The sequence below is a fragment of the Pterocles gutturalis genome, unplaced genomic scaffold (genome assembly GCF_000699245.1).
Source record: "Pterocles gutturalis isolate BGI_N339 unplaced genomic scaffold, ASM69924v1 scaffold42309, whole genome shotgun sequence".
Classification (NCBI taxonomy): domain Eukaryota; kingdom Metazoa; phylum Chordata; class Aves; order Pterocliformes; family Pteroclidae; genus Pterocles; species Pterocles gutturalis.
This window is the reverse complement of record NW_010135328.1, coordinates 3,423-20,581: the sequence shown is the minus strand read 5'-3', so window position 1 is coordinate 20,581 and position 17,159 is coordinate 3,423. Positions and strand designations below refer to the sequence as shown.

The 17,159-nt window shown below is 34.4% G+C and overlaps 1 protein-coding gene across 1 annotated transcript in view; it reads left to right on the top strand.

Annotated features, from left to right (window-relative positions):
* LRRN3 (leucine rich repeat neuronal 3) overlaps positions 1-14,553 on the top strand; it is a 34,653-nt gene extending 20,100 nt beyond the window's left edge. Inside the window, 2 exon segments of the mRNA XM_010081825.1 lie at positions 11,611-13,490; positions 13,492-14,553. Coding sequence (XP_010080127.1) covers positions 11,962-13,490; positions 13,492-14,074 — 2,112 coding nt within the window. The 5' untranslated portion in view covers positions 11,611-11,961 and the 3' untranslated portion in view covers positions 14,075-14,553.
* The last annotated feature ends 2,606 nt before the right edge of the window (positions 14,554-17,159 follow it).

The following is a 17,159-nucleotide window of genomic DNA, read 5'->3' as shown; positions in this document are numbered from 1 at the left end:
ATGTTATAAGCAATTTAAGGTGACATTTCCATGCTCATTAACAGAGGACACAGAGCCACTTGCAAGGAGACAGACAGGTGGTTTATAATTTCCATCATAATAATATTGAACAAGGTGACAACTATTGCTTGAAGGAAGGACAATTATACTATAAGAGAACTTAAACTATATTCAGTTCACATTTATAAGAATTGGCAGAAAAAGCCACACACCAAAGCTAAACTACCCTCATTTACGTGTTTAAATTGTTGTTAATCAAATTAATCTCCGATGCACATTTATTGGTATTGGCTTGTGTACTGCATCAGCTAACTCTATCAAGTGAATTGGCTATTGGTCTTCAAAAGTATCTGCACTATCTATTGCACACTACTGCAAGAAAGTAGACCTATTTACATTTTTAGAGAATCACCTTGTCACCTGAATCTTTTGTTTGAAATAGTAGATCAAGTGCTCTTGAGACACTGTTCGCCTGGTTTTAACCTACCAGCTGGGGAAAGACGGTTAAGAGGTAAATTAACCCTTCCAAATGTCAGAGTTGATATGTGTCCTCTGCTTTAAACTCTTCCATTGCATATGTGTCTTTTTCTTCTCTGAACTATAGCAACATGTATAGCTTTAAATATTACAAATTATACAGACAACTTTAAAGAAACTCAGGCAACTTTTGTATCCCAACTGCTTTTGTTTCTTGTGGAGAAGAGTGGAAAATCCTAAAACCCCAGGAGCAAAATCTGAGGAGGTTTATGAAATATCCGTCTCTCTCTCTCCGCTCCCTCCCCGCCCCCTTTTTTTTAAAAAAAAATCAAAACCCAAAACCAAAACAAAACAAAAAAACCCCAAAAACATCACTTTACCCCTCAGCATTTTATGAGAGTTCATACTTGTAGCTGATAAATGAAACTAATGGTTTTGGGTATTCTAGTGCCAGTGGTCCTCCTACGAGTTAGCAAGCACACTACGTCTTTCTCCTTACTTCTGATATTCCCTCTGATGTCTTCCAGCTTTGAAGCAGAAATTATTGCTAGACACTGAAAGCATGATTTCACACTATTGAAATATCTAAATTTCTTTACTTAGAAGGGTTTGGGTTGGAAGGGACTTTAAAGATCATCTACTTATTCAAGTTGTTTTACTGCTGGAAGAGAGAACCATGCCATTGTCTGAAAGCAGTAAGGCTGAAGTCAGACTTAAAAATAAATGTCTTATAACAAAAAAGCAAGTTACTTCAATTCAACATTATCATTATTATGAAATTATGCCTAATCCATCTTTGGAAGGACAAACTGGAAGGACAATTTGAAATGGTTCATCTAACCCCCCTTCTAACCCCATCTAACACCAGTGACGAACAGAACTGTTCATTCTGTCGTTCCATAATCACTACTAACAGGATCTTTTCAGTACCTTAATTCAAACTTATCTTTCGCTCTGTTTGAACCATTTTTTCATACCAAGATGCATTTCATTGAACAAATATATCTGCGCATCTCTAACATTCTTATCATAATATGTGAGGTAGTGTTCCTATATGTCTTTACATGTGCACCTACAGAAGATATGTCTATGCCTAGTCTTGGAATCATAAGTAGGAATCACAACAAAATGCAAGACAAATTATGCTTGTCAAGGACGATCTAAGCGCAAGCTTTGAGTACAGTGGTCACAGTCTGGTTGATTGCCTTTAATGCTAGAACAGTAAATACTGGTCAAAATTCTCTGGGAGATCAGAATGTTAATTTTAACACTGCTGTCAGATTTGGCAGCCAAAATGCAGAAAGATGATGAAAAGGATGATAGATGCTGGAAGCTAAGAAAGAAATACAACATCAAGATGTGGCTATATCATATATGTTTCATAATCAAAATAACCCTGTTCAGTGACATGCTAATGAGCCAAATCATCTAACATTAAGGGATTTAGTGAATTTTTCACTTTAGACAAAACACAAAAAATTTTTTTAAAATAACAGGAAACAGTAGAAGGACTGCCACTGGGAAAAAATTGAGTGGCTATGAATCTATACATGCTGGAGAGGTAAGTGGTTTAAATAAATTTGCAGTTTTGAAAGATGATTCAGTTACTGTTCCAGGAACTACATGATTATTTAGCTGTAGTGGCACACACAGTAGAAGGGATACTGTACTCAACTGTAAGTGTTGCTATTTATTTATCTTGTATTTATCCTCTTTCTTCTGGTCTTACTTCAAAAAGCGAATAATAAAGAGAAAATGAGATCAGCATTTTAATGTATTCACTTCTGAGGAAACAAGAAATGAACCATGATAATCCTATAGTGTGGATTAGAGCTGACGAATGCATCATAATAGTACAAAAGGCAATAATTTCAGGTCTGAAAATAATGTTAGTTTTCCAAACCATATAAAAAACTTAATATATAATGTTATTAATTAGATGCTCAGGTGAGCAAAAACTGTAATTAAAACTAAATATAAATTAAAATTCTTTCTGCAACCAGAAATGTCAGTATCCCTATGAGCTGGTAATTTATGAGTATGCATAAATCACTACAACTGATATAAAACACAGCAGAAAAGAGAACTTCTAGTTCCTAATCTTTACAATAATATTCTGTTTCACGCATTGTCAGTTTTTGCATCCTGAAATTGTTTTTTCATCAATCCACTTCTCTACTCTGCTTCAAGCAAGATGAAAAAAAAATATCCATTTCTGTTGAACAATACATTGTGAACCTGATTCCTCAGGTGGCTCAGAGCAAAAGTAATTACCCGATATATTCACAATTATAAAGCTAAAGCAATTCAGCCTAATTTGAATTTTTGAAAATTCATGACATAGAAAATATTATCTCATTCACTTCTGGCATCTCAAAAATAAATTATTTCTGTTTTTCAGTAAGGAATTTCTGCTTACTGACAAGCAATAAACTTTTTCCCTTCATGGTTCTCAAACCACATTCCATGTAGTATTCTATAAGTACACATCAAGTACTAGCTAGGATTGTAGCAAGATATTCCTGATATAGCTGTATCATTAATCCTTTTTATATGTTTAGACTTATAGTTGATAAAAAAATACAGTGCACACTGGAAATTATATTTTTTTCCATTTTTTATAACGGCATTTACCTTGACACGACCATTTCCCAAAGCAAATTATAAATATAAAACAAACCTAAAAGGTGAATTCTCTAAATATTAGTAGTCTGCTATTAAAAACTGATTATTTAGATGAATTTAACTCTTTCAAGCCTAAATCTTTGTTATAGAAAAATTATAGACTAAAAATTGTGACTCCTAAAATTATCATGTTCGTTATTATGCTGATTTTATTACAGTGACCTTTTTCCCATAATAAACCAAAAAAGATAAATTAATAAGTTCCCAAAATAGTATGTGCTAAGTACAGCCACTATCTTTCTCTGTACAACTACCTGAACACAAACTTATTTCTATGTTTTATGCATGTTTAGTATTTACATTTCAAGAGCCACCAATAAAAAAATACAAACCACAAAGTGCAGATTTTGCCAACAGCTCTGCTGGATTCTGGCTAGGCTTCTTTACTAGTCAAATGTACTATAGACCCACTCCGAATCAGTATGGTAGCTTTCTAGAAAATCAAGCCAAAACTGGTTTCACTCATCTTTAGTTCTGGCCATCTGCTTGAAGCATCTGGTAACTGGGTACATTCACCCACATCCAAAACGTGACTCCACTCTTGCCAACTATGTGCCTAGGTAACTGCCAATATGTGGTTCTCCACCACTAACATGACAACTGTCAAAAAGAAGTTGAACATGTACGAATAAATCTAAATTAAACTAACACATTACTTTCCCAAGTTAGAGCAATTAATTTTTGACATAATTGCTTGATAATGGCAATGATAAATAAGTCATCTAAACAGTAAAACTTTTCTAAGGCTAAGAACTATAACAGGGGTACCAAAGATACAAGTACTTTGAAAAGGTATTTTAACATTTAATCCTTGCCATTTTCTCTGACAACTAGAAAAATACATATGTGTAGTTATTATTTAAGAAAAAATTTAAACAATACTAGCAATGAGTTTAATTTTTCGATAAAAACATCAGAACTATATATTCAAAATCTGACTTAAGAAGAAATAAAATAAGAAATCAGATTCTGTTCCGAGTTTCTTTTACAATTAATCCCAGTATATACATTTATTAGATGTTGTCTGACTGCCACACATTAAAAATATTGGAAGAGGATTTGGAATGCCATACTAGAAATTAGAACATAAGTGACAGATTAGAACAAAAATGGTAAAGAAATGTGCAACTTCCAACGAAATTCATCCTCTTGTCATGTGAATATATTTTTCTAACATCTCTCCTCACTCAAAAAGAATACCTAGAAATTATTTTGTGCACTTCATACTAGGAGAAGAAGCAAGAAAAATGAGGTAACTGTAATTACTGAAATTATTAATTCCTTTACCAAGTATCATCAAACAAACTTTTCGTCTTCTTTTGCTATGGCATTTGTGAAAAGGTCAGATGCATTCAATGGCTAGGGAGTGTGCAATTAAAAGTTAAAAACACATGACAGAGAGATCTACAGACAGTAAATCTAAAATCAAAGCCTGGAAAGGTAATCCAGTATTATGATACTGAACTACTAGACTACAGTTAAAGGAAAAGAATAAACCCGATGATATTTGGAGATTGTCACAGTGACTTTTTTTTCTTGTCCTGTCTGAATCATCAGTTGTCCCTCTTCTTGCATTTAAATTTTAAGCTCCATGGAGTAAAGCTAACAGTTTCATTCTGCAGCAAGTTAGCAAACAAGACAGCGTGGTCGTTATCCACCACTATGGCTGTAATGCACAGTGCTGCTGCTATCATCAAATAAATATTAATAACAAAATCATACACTGTTTCAATTAAGCACTGTGATTATGATTGACAAGCATCTTACTTCACATGCAGGTGGTCCCATAGTTGCCTGGTCAGTCATGGTAATACAGTTTAAAATAGGTTAGGAAACAAGTGCTCTATCTTTTCCATTCTGCCATTTTTAAATGAAGTTTTTACCAAATGTTCATTTAAGTCCATTGAAAAGTTATTCTAAAACAGCACATATAATAAATTATCACATACCAAATGTAAACATTCCTTTGGCTTCCACTTCTTTGTTTTCATCACATCTATTTTAAATACTGTATTTTCAAAGCTTTATAATTTACTATATTGAAATATTTTCCAAAATAATGTAATGTAATTCTTTATTTATAGAAGAAATCAAACTACAGAAAGTTCTTAATGAATTGTACATGGTGATAATTCCTCTGATATCTGTTAAATTGCACTAAGATACAGTAAACAAGAGCACAAGGATAGTAGACCAAACTCAATTAGTGAAACAAAAAGGGTAAATCTCATGTAAATCTAGGTGATCATAATGTTTTTCTGAATCTTTATCTTTAAATTAAACTCAAAGCACATGACGTCCATGGATATAAAGAACTTTTAATGGTGTATAAAGCCTTGTCATTCTTATCTTGTAATGGTCTAAGGTGTGAGAATTTGTCCTGTTTTACAGTCATATTAATCATTTTAAGCTTGTGGCTTTCCCTCAGGCAAATTTATTCCAAGTAAGGAAAAAAAAATGAAAAGGAGGTGTAACAAGTTCAAAAAATAAATATAAACACATATGCTGAAATAATTATTCAGACACTGCAAATTTCTTCTAGGATTAAATACAAGTAGCTTTGGCATTTCCTTTACATCTTGTCCTGACTGCTATTCAGGGCCAGCCTGAAGTTCTAAAAAACAATAATTAGAAAAAAAAGTAAAGTAGATTTGCAAAATTAGTCAACATCCCAACAGGAAGTCCTAGACAGATTTTTCAAACATGTCCAGATATTTCAGATACTCACTTTTGAGGTTTTTCAACCTAAGACTCTTAAAATCCAACTGTCATCTGATACTGTCAGGTGCCCAAGCTGAACACCTCGGTATGGAGGTTGTCAGGAAGACAATTTCCAAAAATCCTCATTCATGTTTTAATGTGAGACTATCTGTTAGCTATATGTAAGAATATAAAACAGTAAAAGTATATTCTAGCAAAATGTTAATTTGTATTTGTAGAGAAACAGGATTCTGTATGAAACTCTTTGCTCCAGAGGGTGGAATGAAAGCAAGACTACATACGCAAGGAGAAATGTTTTCAATTTTTGTAAAGCCTATATAATTTCCAGCAACTCTATGGGGCCAGCTAGTAGAGCTTACTTTTTTTTATTTTATTTCAAGACTGGTTCTGTTATGAAAATCTAATATCTTTTTGTGCTTTAACCTAAACTTGTACTCCTGTCTCAGTCGCAAACTTCCTGTACATATTTCAACAAAAACATCATAATTACATTTTTATAGAGAAAAAAAACGTATTTTTGTGCCAATTCTTGAAATATGTTAAATAAATAAGTCGTTGCATCTTTTTATCAAATGTGATGTAATAAAAAAATTTCAAAGGAAATAATTTTTGTTTTATTTTGATGATACAACAATCAAGGGAGAATTGCTTTATAAAATTGTCAGAAAGATAGTAAATGTTAAAACTTAAGTCTGTATATTTCCATAAGTAACACTTCAAAAAGCCAAAAAAAAAAACCAAACCCTAAGTGCTGTAACTACAATCAGGTGAGGTATGAAATGTCCAATGCCCAATTTTTGGTTAGTGACATTTCCAGATTTCTGTCCCTAGAACTGCTCAAAGCGGTTATAATGACAAGAATTGAGAAGTGGCTCTTTCAGTTGATGTGTTTGAAAGGTAGCTTTGTACGAACAGCTGTGTTTTCAAAATGCTTGCCACCTCTAAATTGGTCCTTGTGAAGTGAACTGTTTGCCTTATTGCCAGCGCGGGACACTGCAGTGTAGCTGCTGCATTTTTAGTTTTTATCACTGTCTCTCTAACTGCTGAAGTGGAAAAGAAAGATTGCCAAAACCTGACGTGTTTCTATTCCTTTCTGCCCACTCTGACTTGGTTCTTAGCTGTCTGCTGCTCCAGTGATGAGAAACATCGCTCAGTTTATTCATTCACTGAATGTCTTTTCCAGCTCAAATAATGGTGATACCCTCTCGTAAACTAAGGCTCCAGCTGTCAATAGCAGTAAAGGAAACAAAACTAATTAAGACATACCAATCATTGTCTATACAAAAGATAATTTGGCTGCAAAAAGCCACACACATCGGGGTGCATTTTTCTAAAAGCAAGCGATAATACCTTAAAAGTAAGAGACATACCACATTTTGCAAGACAGTAAGTACAGATTGCAATAGGGATGGACTTCCAGAAGAGATTAAACAATCTGTCCACAAAAATTCAAACAGTTTTAGGACAGCAGAAGTTCTAGTACAGGAAAACAATAATAAAAATACTGAATATCATTACTAATAAGCAATACTAACTTTTCAGATGCAGACTCTACTTAGACTTTTTAATTGCAGACATTAGGAAGCAAACCATACCATTTTATCTGGATGAGGAAATATATTTACAACCAAGGTGCACATAAAGATTTATAAATGCAGCTGAGTAAAGAATTACAACAAAGACTCCAAAACTACGATGTGCAGATCCTGCTGCTGCATGTGTGAAAACACCTATCCCACAGCTCAGCTTACTGGTGATAATTTGCTGCTGAGCCTCATCTCTACAAGCTTTTCCAATGTGTACCACAGTAGGTACAAGTTTTAACAGTTGCTTGCATCACACCAAAAATCTTGACAGTTCACCGAAACCCACTAACAAAAGAGCTATAATAAAAATAGTATTTTTGATTAACAGATAATGCTGACATAAGTGCATTATTTGAATTAACTTTTTTCAAATAAAATATCTACTTTTGCACAGAAAACTATACATGCAAATCTCATGTACTTCAAACAGTACTCAAAGGAACATGACACATAACCTTGAGGTTCTCTTTGTCCTTCTTATTAGTACCTTTAAAACTGGACATTTAAATGCAAAACTTCCACATAAAACTCCAGATGCTACAAAGAACTCAGCTTTAAAGCACTGGAACCTACTAATAAAAATTCTGGAAATCACTGTTAGTAAGAGTATTTCAATTTAATCTTTATTTAGTGTTATCAGTATATATTTACTATTATCAGTACGTTAATGAAGAAAGGGAATCAATGCATTCCCAAAGTTCAAAGTATCACAAACTTAAATGCTTATTTTCCAGTATGAACATTTATCTCTGCAAAATTACGTTCTTCAAGGAAACTGAACTTCAATTACAGTTTACAGTGTTGAGTCCAAGATATCAATTTACATGAGATTTATTTTGTTACAGTCAACTGCAGCTTACTTCTCATTTCAGAATGGTTTGTACATATCTCAAGGTTAGAAATTAATTACATACACACAGACATAATCAATACAATCAGCTGGCATAAGCAAAGTCACATACTGCATAACTTGATTCTGGATTTTCATCTCTTCAAGTGGGACCAGAAAACTCAACATCAGCAATCCAAGTTTTCTTTCCTTCTTGGTCAACATTGTGTATCAGCCACACAATAACACCATTATAAACAAAAAGACCAACAAAAATGTTTTGCCACTCAAATTATTCTATAATTTTTTTGTCATGCATTTCACTACTTCAATTTTTTGTGTAATATGTGTACTACCATCATATGACTTAGGTTGCCCTGCAAGAAGCAGGGAGCTGGACTTGACAAATTTTATGGGTCCCTTCCAACTCAAGATATTCTATTCTATAATTCTATGATCTCATAAACCACCATGGATGTCCATACTACTCCAGAAACATACTTTTATTCCAATATTTGGTTAATACCAAATCATTTTCATGTAAAATAATACATAGATATGACACTATTTAAACCAAAAAAATCTTTCTGAAGTAAAACAGTGTATTTTGGAATGACGACTATGCAGGCTGGGAGAGACTGAAAATCATTCTACAATTTGTTATTCACGGCACTCAACCCCAGTGAATATTTTATACAAGGCATAAGCATAAGCACTTTAACTGGAGAAATAAGAAAGATTTATGCTAGAAAACCATATGAGCTTGAGCTGGTCGCTTATTAGGTGGAGCATTCACAACAAAGAGAAAAGACATCTCATTAAATCATAAAGAAGAATTTCAGCCTGGATCTCCAACCTCTTTTTCTTTGCTGCTTTTTGCAGAAAGCCCACTCTAATATATACGACATGAAAATGTCCACTGGTGGCCTTGTTTTGGGCTTGAGAACCCCGTAGAAGCTCAGTTACAAATTCAGGAGGAATATAAACTCAAACCCAGGAGGATGTTTGCTCTATGTACACAAAAATGTAATCATTTATGTGCTTTAACTGGTACAGCCTCTCAGGTACTTGGGACACACATGAAAAGTCCACCTTGGTCCACATCCTATTTTTCACAGTGATGAATAGCAAATGTCCAGGGAGAAGAAGAAAACCAGGTCAGCTATGTAGTTACACTTACCCAGAATACTTTCCTAGTAACTCAATTGAGTGGGAAGTCCCTGATCATTATAGTGGGATCAAAATGCTGAGATTTGACAGCTGCAGTAGCAGTCTGTTGAATCCCAATTAATTTACTATTCAGGTAAGATTTCCAATGACCTTTTAATTATTAGAAGCTTTTGTATTTCCTGTGCTTACAGATACATTCTTAATATATAATCCAAATAAAATTCCAGAAGTCAATGGGACATGTGCTTTAGAAAGTGCATCAAGAACACGACGCAAAAAATTGCCCCTGACGGCCATCCTCTTTTCTCCCTACATGGTAAATTACATCTGTGCATTTGGAATAGAATGATTTCTACTGAGATCTTTAGTAAATGAGACAGTACACCATATAGGTGTATCACCTTACCTCCTGGTGGCAAAATTAAGAGCAAGTTATGGGCATTAACTGTCCAATGCAAACCTTTATTTTTCTGCAAGCCTCAAGTTCATTTAATTTCTCAGAACAAAGGAACAGACAACATTTTCACTGTTTCAGTCAGCATGTCTTTGCATTTCGGTATACATTGGTTCATTTGCATAAAACATATTATTAATTCTGAAAACAGCAGAATGTTTTCTGTATGTTTATCTCACACATTGTCTGTTCACTTTATTAATACACTTACATGTTAAAATAAAATATTAAATGTCCTTAAATGTACATAACATAAGCAGCAGCCTCAAAGACTCGACAAATGTACTCTAAATTGGTCCAATGCTCGTGTCACTCAACATGGACCCACATCTTTCCTCTGAGCTGGTATGGAATACCTACATGGTCAATATGCCTAATCCTCCAGGGCCTGGAAAGGAAACATAAAATCCAAATCCTTGACACTTGACTTTTGCAATTCTGTCTATCTACACAGCAACACCTCAAAAGTTATTTATCAATGTCAATGAAGCACTGATCTTATCTTACAGTTTGTAAACTCCATCACTGTGAATTTTAACACTAGTGGCAAGGGGAGAAAGGCATAACTGTGTATCATATCACAGTCTTCTGAGACAAAGTCCACTTAAATTTAGTGCAAAGTCTACATTCTGAAGCAAATGAATCAGTCAATGTTTACTACTTCACATATGAAAACACAGAAGTTTTTGAATTATACGGCTTGAAACACAATGTACACTCACAGTAGGATCTTTTTTTCCCCAGAAAAAGCAAGTACATACGAAAAATTTGCAGAGGACATATTTGATGCTTCAAGATGCTAAGCCTTCAGTATCTGCTATAATTTAGGACATTAAGCCAGTCTGGAACTTCATAACAAATTTCAGATTCTTGCAGAGCTACAAACCAAAGAAGCAATTGCTAGTGTAGATTTTGTTTCCTTTTTGTCTCTAAAGACACTTCTCTGTTATTATTGTTCCTTGCAATTGAAGTTATTGAAGCCAAAATAAGCAAGCCAGTAATTAGCCTGAATTTGCCAAGATGACGAGTTATTTTTTATGAGGTACATATTTCTTTCCAATTATCACTTTAAAGAAAAAAAAAAAGTTTTCTTCTTAAACAGCAGCTACAAAAAGAATTAGAAAATCATAAAACCTGTGGATTATCAATTTTGTATATTTCTGTATAAATATCTCACAGGCTTGCCTAAGAATGTCATCATTAGGAATGTATATTAATACAACCATTCCCTTTTCCTTTGATTACATATAAATTATGTTCTTTATATTTATAAACTTCATGTTCAAAAGTTAAATATTCATGCTCTGTAGGATTTTGCTCAGTGTTTACATTTTCAAAGCCAACAGAACTCAGTCTGCTTCTAGTGATAACCGAAATAAAAAAGAAAATATTTTAAAGGAGCATAAAATATGTAGGAAAATCTCACTGATATCTTTCGCTTTATACTTTGTGGATCTTCATCTTTTGTAGAACAATGCTCCACTGGATGTATGACAAGCTACAAGTCTGAAGATATATTACCATATTAACTTCATTTATGCCATCTGGATACCACTACAATACTCTAGGCACCACAGTCATTTTCTTTTCTTACTTGCAATAATTAACATTAGAGAGTAAAAGATGGCTAAATTAATTTATAACTTTATAGTTTCTTATACTAATTATTTCTTCTTCTTATATTTTAGGTCATCCTGTCATTCCTGCAAACACTAATCAATCATGGGATTTGAAGTTAATACTACTAAATAAATGAATTGCTTAATCTCCTATGCCCATCTATACATACTTCATCTTCACAGAGCTTATCAATTTTATGTCATCCAGGACAGAGTGACCTTCATTTCAACAAAATGCCTCTTACTACTGGACAAGTTGGTTACAAATTCATCTCTTATCCTCAGGAAGAAAGTCCTTCACGATCATCATTTGACAAATGCAAGTGTGTGTACTATCAACTGACCAAGTCATACTGAATTTCAAAACCATAATTGTGGAATACTAAAGGGTCTGTTACTTTCCCAAACATTTGAGCTAAGATGAAGGACATGCAACTCAAAATTAATTTTCTACTTGGCCTAGTTATCACTGCGCTAGTACAAGCGGTAGAAAAAAAAGCAGACTGCCCAGAGTCATGTATATGTGAGATCAGACCATGGTTCACCCCCAGGTCTGTGTATATGGAGGCTCCAACTGTGGACTGTAACAATTTAGGCCTTTTTAATTTTCCAGCCAGACTGCCTGCTGACACACAAGTTCTACTTCTACAGACTAATAATATTGCAAAAATTGAACATTCAGTAGACTTCCCAGTGAATTTAACTGGTCTAGATTTATCTCAGAACAATTTATCCTCAGTGACCAGTATTAATCTTAGAATGATACCACAGTTGCTTTCAATGTACCTTGAAGAAAACAAACTTACTGAACTCCCTGAAGAATGTCTCTCTGGACTCCAGAATTTACAAGAGCTTTATATTAATCATAACCTGCTTTCTGTGATTGCACCGGGAGCTTTCATAGGCCTCAATAATCTTCTCAGACTTCATCTCAACTCAAATGGTCTGCAAATGATCAACAGGAAGTGGTTTGAAGCTACTCCTAATCTTGAGATTCTCATGATTGGAGAAAACCCAATAATCAGAATTGAAGATATGAACTTTGAGCCTCTTATCAATCTGCGCAGCCTAGTTTTAGCAGGCATAAATCTCACTGAAATACCAGACAATGCTTTGGTTGGCCTTGACAATTTAGAAAGCATCTCCTTTTACGATAACAGATTTGTTAAAGTGCCCCACATTGCTCTTCAAAAGGCTACAAATCTTAAATTTCTGGATCTAAATAAGAATCCCATTAATAGAATACGACAAGGAGATTTTAGCAATATGCTGCACCTAAAAGAGTTAGGAATTAATAACATGCCTGAACTGATTTCTATAGATAGTCTTGCTGTTGATAATTTGCCAGATTTAAGAAAAATAGAAGCTACCAATAACCCCAGATTATCATACATTCATCCAAATGCATTTTACAGACTTCCCAAGCTGGAATCACTTATGCTCAACAGCAATGCGCTGAGTGCCCTGTACCGCAGTACAATAGAATCCTTGCCTAACCTGAAAGAAGTGAGTATACACAGCAATCCCATTAGATGTGATTGTGTCATCCGCTGGATTAACATGAATAAAACAAACATTCGCTTCATGGAGCCGGAGTCCCTGTTTTGTGTAGACCCTCCTGAATTCCAAGGCCAGAATGTGAGACAGATACACTTTCGGGAAATGATGGAAATCTGTCTCCCCCTGATAGCTCCTGAAAGTTTTCCATCTACTCTGGATTTAAAAACGGGCAGCCAGATTTCCTTACACTGTAGAGCAACAGCAGAACCAGAACCTGAAATCTACTGGATAACACCATCAGGAGACAAACTTCTGCCTAATACTATTTCTAATAAATACTACATCCATTCCGAAGGAACATTAGACATAAGCGATGTAACACAAAAGGAAAGCGGCTTATACACATGTATTGCAACAAATTTAGTTGGGGCAGACCTAAAGTCAGTCATGATCTTTCCCTCAGGACAGCAATGGATCTTTGGATATTAAAATAAAAGATATAAAATCTAATTCTGTTTTGGTTTCATGGAAAGCAAGTTCTAAAATTCTGAAGTCCAGTGTTAGATGGACAGCCTTTCTGAAAGCTGAAAACTCTCAGGCTGCACAGAGCGCTCGAATACCATCTGATATAAAGGTATATAATCTTACACACCTAAATCCATCAACTGAATACAAAATTTGTATAGATATTCCCACTATCTATTCACAGAATAAGAAACAATGTGTCAACGTCACCACAAAAGGACTGGATGCGGCAACGAAAGGCTATGAAAAGAACAACATAATAGGATTCCTTGCCTGCCTTGGTGCTCTTTTGGGAATCATATCTGTGATATATCTCTGCAGCTGCATCTCACGAGAGATGTTCTATGATGTGGGACACAGCTACCTAAAGAATTACCTGAAGAAACAAACCTTTGCACTCAATGAGCTTTATCCTCCTCTAACCAGTCTTTGGAACATGGGCAAAGAAAAAAGCAGAGCAATGGAAGTAAAAGCAACTGTAATAGGTGTACCCACAAATATGTCATAAATATGTCAGTATATCACTTAATTTCTGAAATAAAAAGCACATGACTGCATATGTGCTGAATAAAAAGGCAACAAAAAGGAAGTAGATGCCTGGGCTTTGCTGAGGCCAACAAATGGGAATATGTACTGACTCAGCATAAGAGAAGAATTTTAACTAACTGGCTTCTAAGGGAATTCTACCAACCAAATACAACTAACTTCATTTTCTAGAACTTTCATGGGACTTCTAAGTCTGGAATACAGTGCAAGTAGCCAAGAACATTTTCAGTATTTTTTTTAAATTATTATACAAAAGTAGTGGAACTGAGCAATACCTCCTCCTGTGCTGTATTACACACACTAGCCACGAGTTTTTGCAGTGAACAGATATACTAGGATTGACACATGGTGTAATGAAATGGACAAATTCTGTAGAGTAGACACAGTGAGTATGTGAATTTTTTTTATGAGGAAAATACATTTTTGATTAAAATCTAAATAGTTTTTGGCTTTTTTGTTTCTAAAATAACCAAAAACATTCTGGGAGCTCTTGTGTGACAATAAACAAACTCATTCTCATGTCTGATAAAATATCTCCTTACATATTCTCCTGTTAAAATGCCAGTTTGAGCACATGGGATATTTTTGCTGCTTTTAGGCTGTATAACTGCAACAAACCACACAATAAATATTTTTATAAAGTTCTCACCCATAACAACAACCATGTTTTACACATTGCTTATTGTGGAAGGAAGAAGAGAGAAGAAGAGTGGGAAGGAAACATAAGACTGATAGGGAAATAGATTGTTAGCCACTGATAACAGCAAGACTTGAGCTGCTTTGGTATTTTCCCAGAAGCCTGAAAACTGAATGCAATGTTTAGATTCAGAGAATATAAATCCAATATTTTGTCTTCAGTCAAAAGTGTAATTCAGTTATTAGTGGTGTCTAAACTGTAAGCTGGCCATACAGGGAACTCAGATAACTTGAACAGTTTAAATTATATTAAGGGTTTTTTTTCTGGACCTGCACACTTCTGTTTAGCAATAATAACAACTGACTAGTTTATAAATCTCCCCAGTTTTCACAATGTAACAAGCAATAAATGACTGACAGGAACATTATTAGTAGAAATGAATTGAAACAAAATGAAAAGAGAACAATAAATACCTGACTACTCATATTGAAGCCTAAGTTCTCATGGGAGTAGGACTGGGCCCACAAGCAGCAAATGTGCTGTGATCAGAATGTTGATTACAAACTAAACCCAATTCTGTTAGGATGGAAAAAGTGACTACTCCAAAGCCCAGTAGAGAAAAGACATCTGACCCTTAAGATACCTGATGAAAAGATGTGGTACCTCCTGACAAGGAAAGCAACAGCAAATTCTTTATGTTTTGGTTCATATATATTAAAGCAAATAGGAAGAATGAAGAAAAAAATATTGTTATCTCCAAATGTTGTGCTTAAGGAAGTACATATTCACAGAATGCATGGATAGCTTGATTTACAAATTAATAATAGGAGTAACAAACATTTCCGGTAAGTCTTTAGCAGACTTAACATTTTAAAACTGTATAATAAAATACAGTGTATATTTCTAGACTTGGATGAAGTAGAATTACTGACAGAATTTTTGTAGGTAGACAAAGAAGTGTTACTTCTTGTGTTTAGTAACTTTTCCACTTATTTATAGTTTGCTGCATATTTTCAAAATATTATTGATCTATGAACACTTATAACATGGAAAAAGAATTTAATCTTACCTAGTACTAATGAATAACTTGCTTTCATGTTAAAGATGTCCTTTTTTCTAGTTAAATCACAGCATTTTTAAATTATGGAAAGGTAATTTTCCAAGTTGCTAAAGGCAGAAAAAAGAACCTGATACTAATTTTAAACTACCAAAACTCAGGATATTCATAGACTCGATATGTTCACTGAAGAAGAACGCTTCCAGCCGTGATGAATCACTATCGCACATTAAGGCGCATTGAAATCGAGCAGAGACACGCCGAGATGGTGGGGGGGGGAGGAAGCTTTCAGCACCATGGACAGCTTCCGGAGCGGAGCCGTCCCTCGAAACACGGCAGCTCTAATGGGACCCATCACCAGACAGACCTACTTGTCAGCAAGAACTTGTAGGTAAATCTTGGATGCGTACCTCTGGAATCAAGATACATCTAGAAATTACAACTCTTAGCGCTTAGAAATAAGGATCTATATTTTTCAGGCAAAAACATCTCTGCACAATGTTATAAAACAGCACATGAATACAAGTCTAATGGGGAGCACTGACAAGAAGACTTTTTCCACTCACACAATAAGTACAGGCTTTATTTACTTTATTTAAATATCTCATTAAAAGTTGTTGTTGACAGATAAAGTGCATTTTTATACAGAAGAATTCTCATACTAAACTTCTGAGAGCTGAAATGTAACTAGATCTATCTCACAAACATTTGAATCATTCTACACTTTATATTGAGACCAAATGAAAACACACCTTACATTTTAAGAAGAAATGGATTACCCTGTTGCCAATCATTAAGATGTAAATTATTTCCTTTATAACCCAAAAAAGAGAAATATAATTGCATTTTCTTAAAGTAGCTTTGCAATCCCCCTCTCACATGACCTTGATTAAGCCATTTTACAACTTCATGCCTTCCTTTCTCTGAAAGTATCTCTGAAAGAAAATGCTGAGGTTTTGCTTTCAGCATAGCAACAAGTGCATCTTTTGTAACTAAATATAATTGATTAGTATTCTTTATTTGTGCAAATATGCCTTCACTGCTATCACTCATTTGTGAAGTTCCAAGAAATACTAGGAAAATGTCCATAAGAACAGGCTCAACAGTGTCTGTACAATAGGTTACAAGATCACAGATTTTTAGTGACTCATAGTCACAGTCGTGATTTGGTAGGGGCGCTTAACTGATGGGGTACAAAGAAGGAATACAAGTGCAACAGAGATATCCCTTCAAAGAGTTCTCACTCTTATCAAGGATTTGAAGAAATAAATGATTGCAGATTTAGACTAAAACTTTAAAAGACATACTTACTAATACATTCAAGCTAATATCAACATCCATTTATTCATGAAC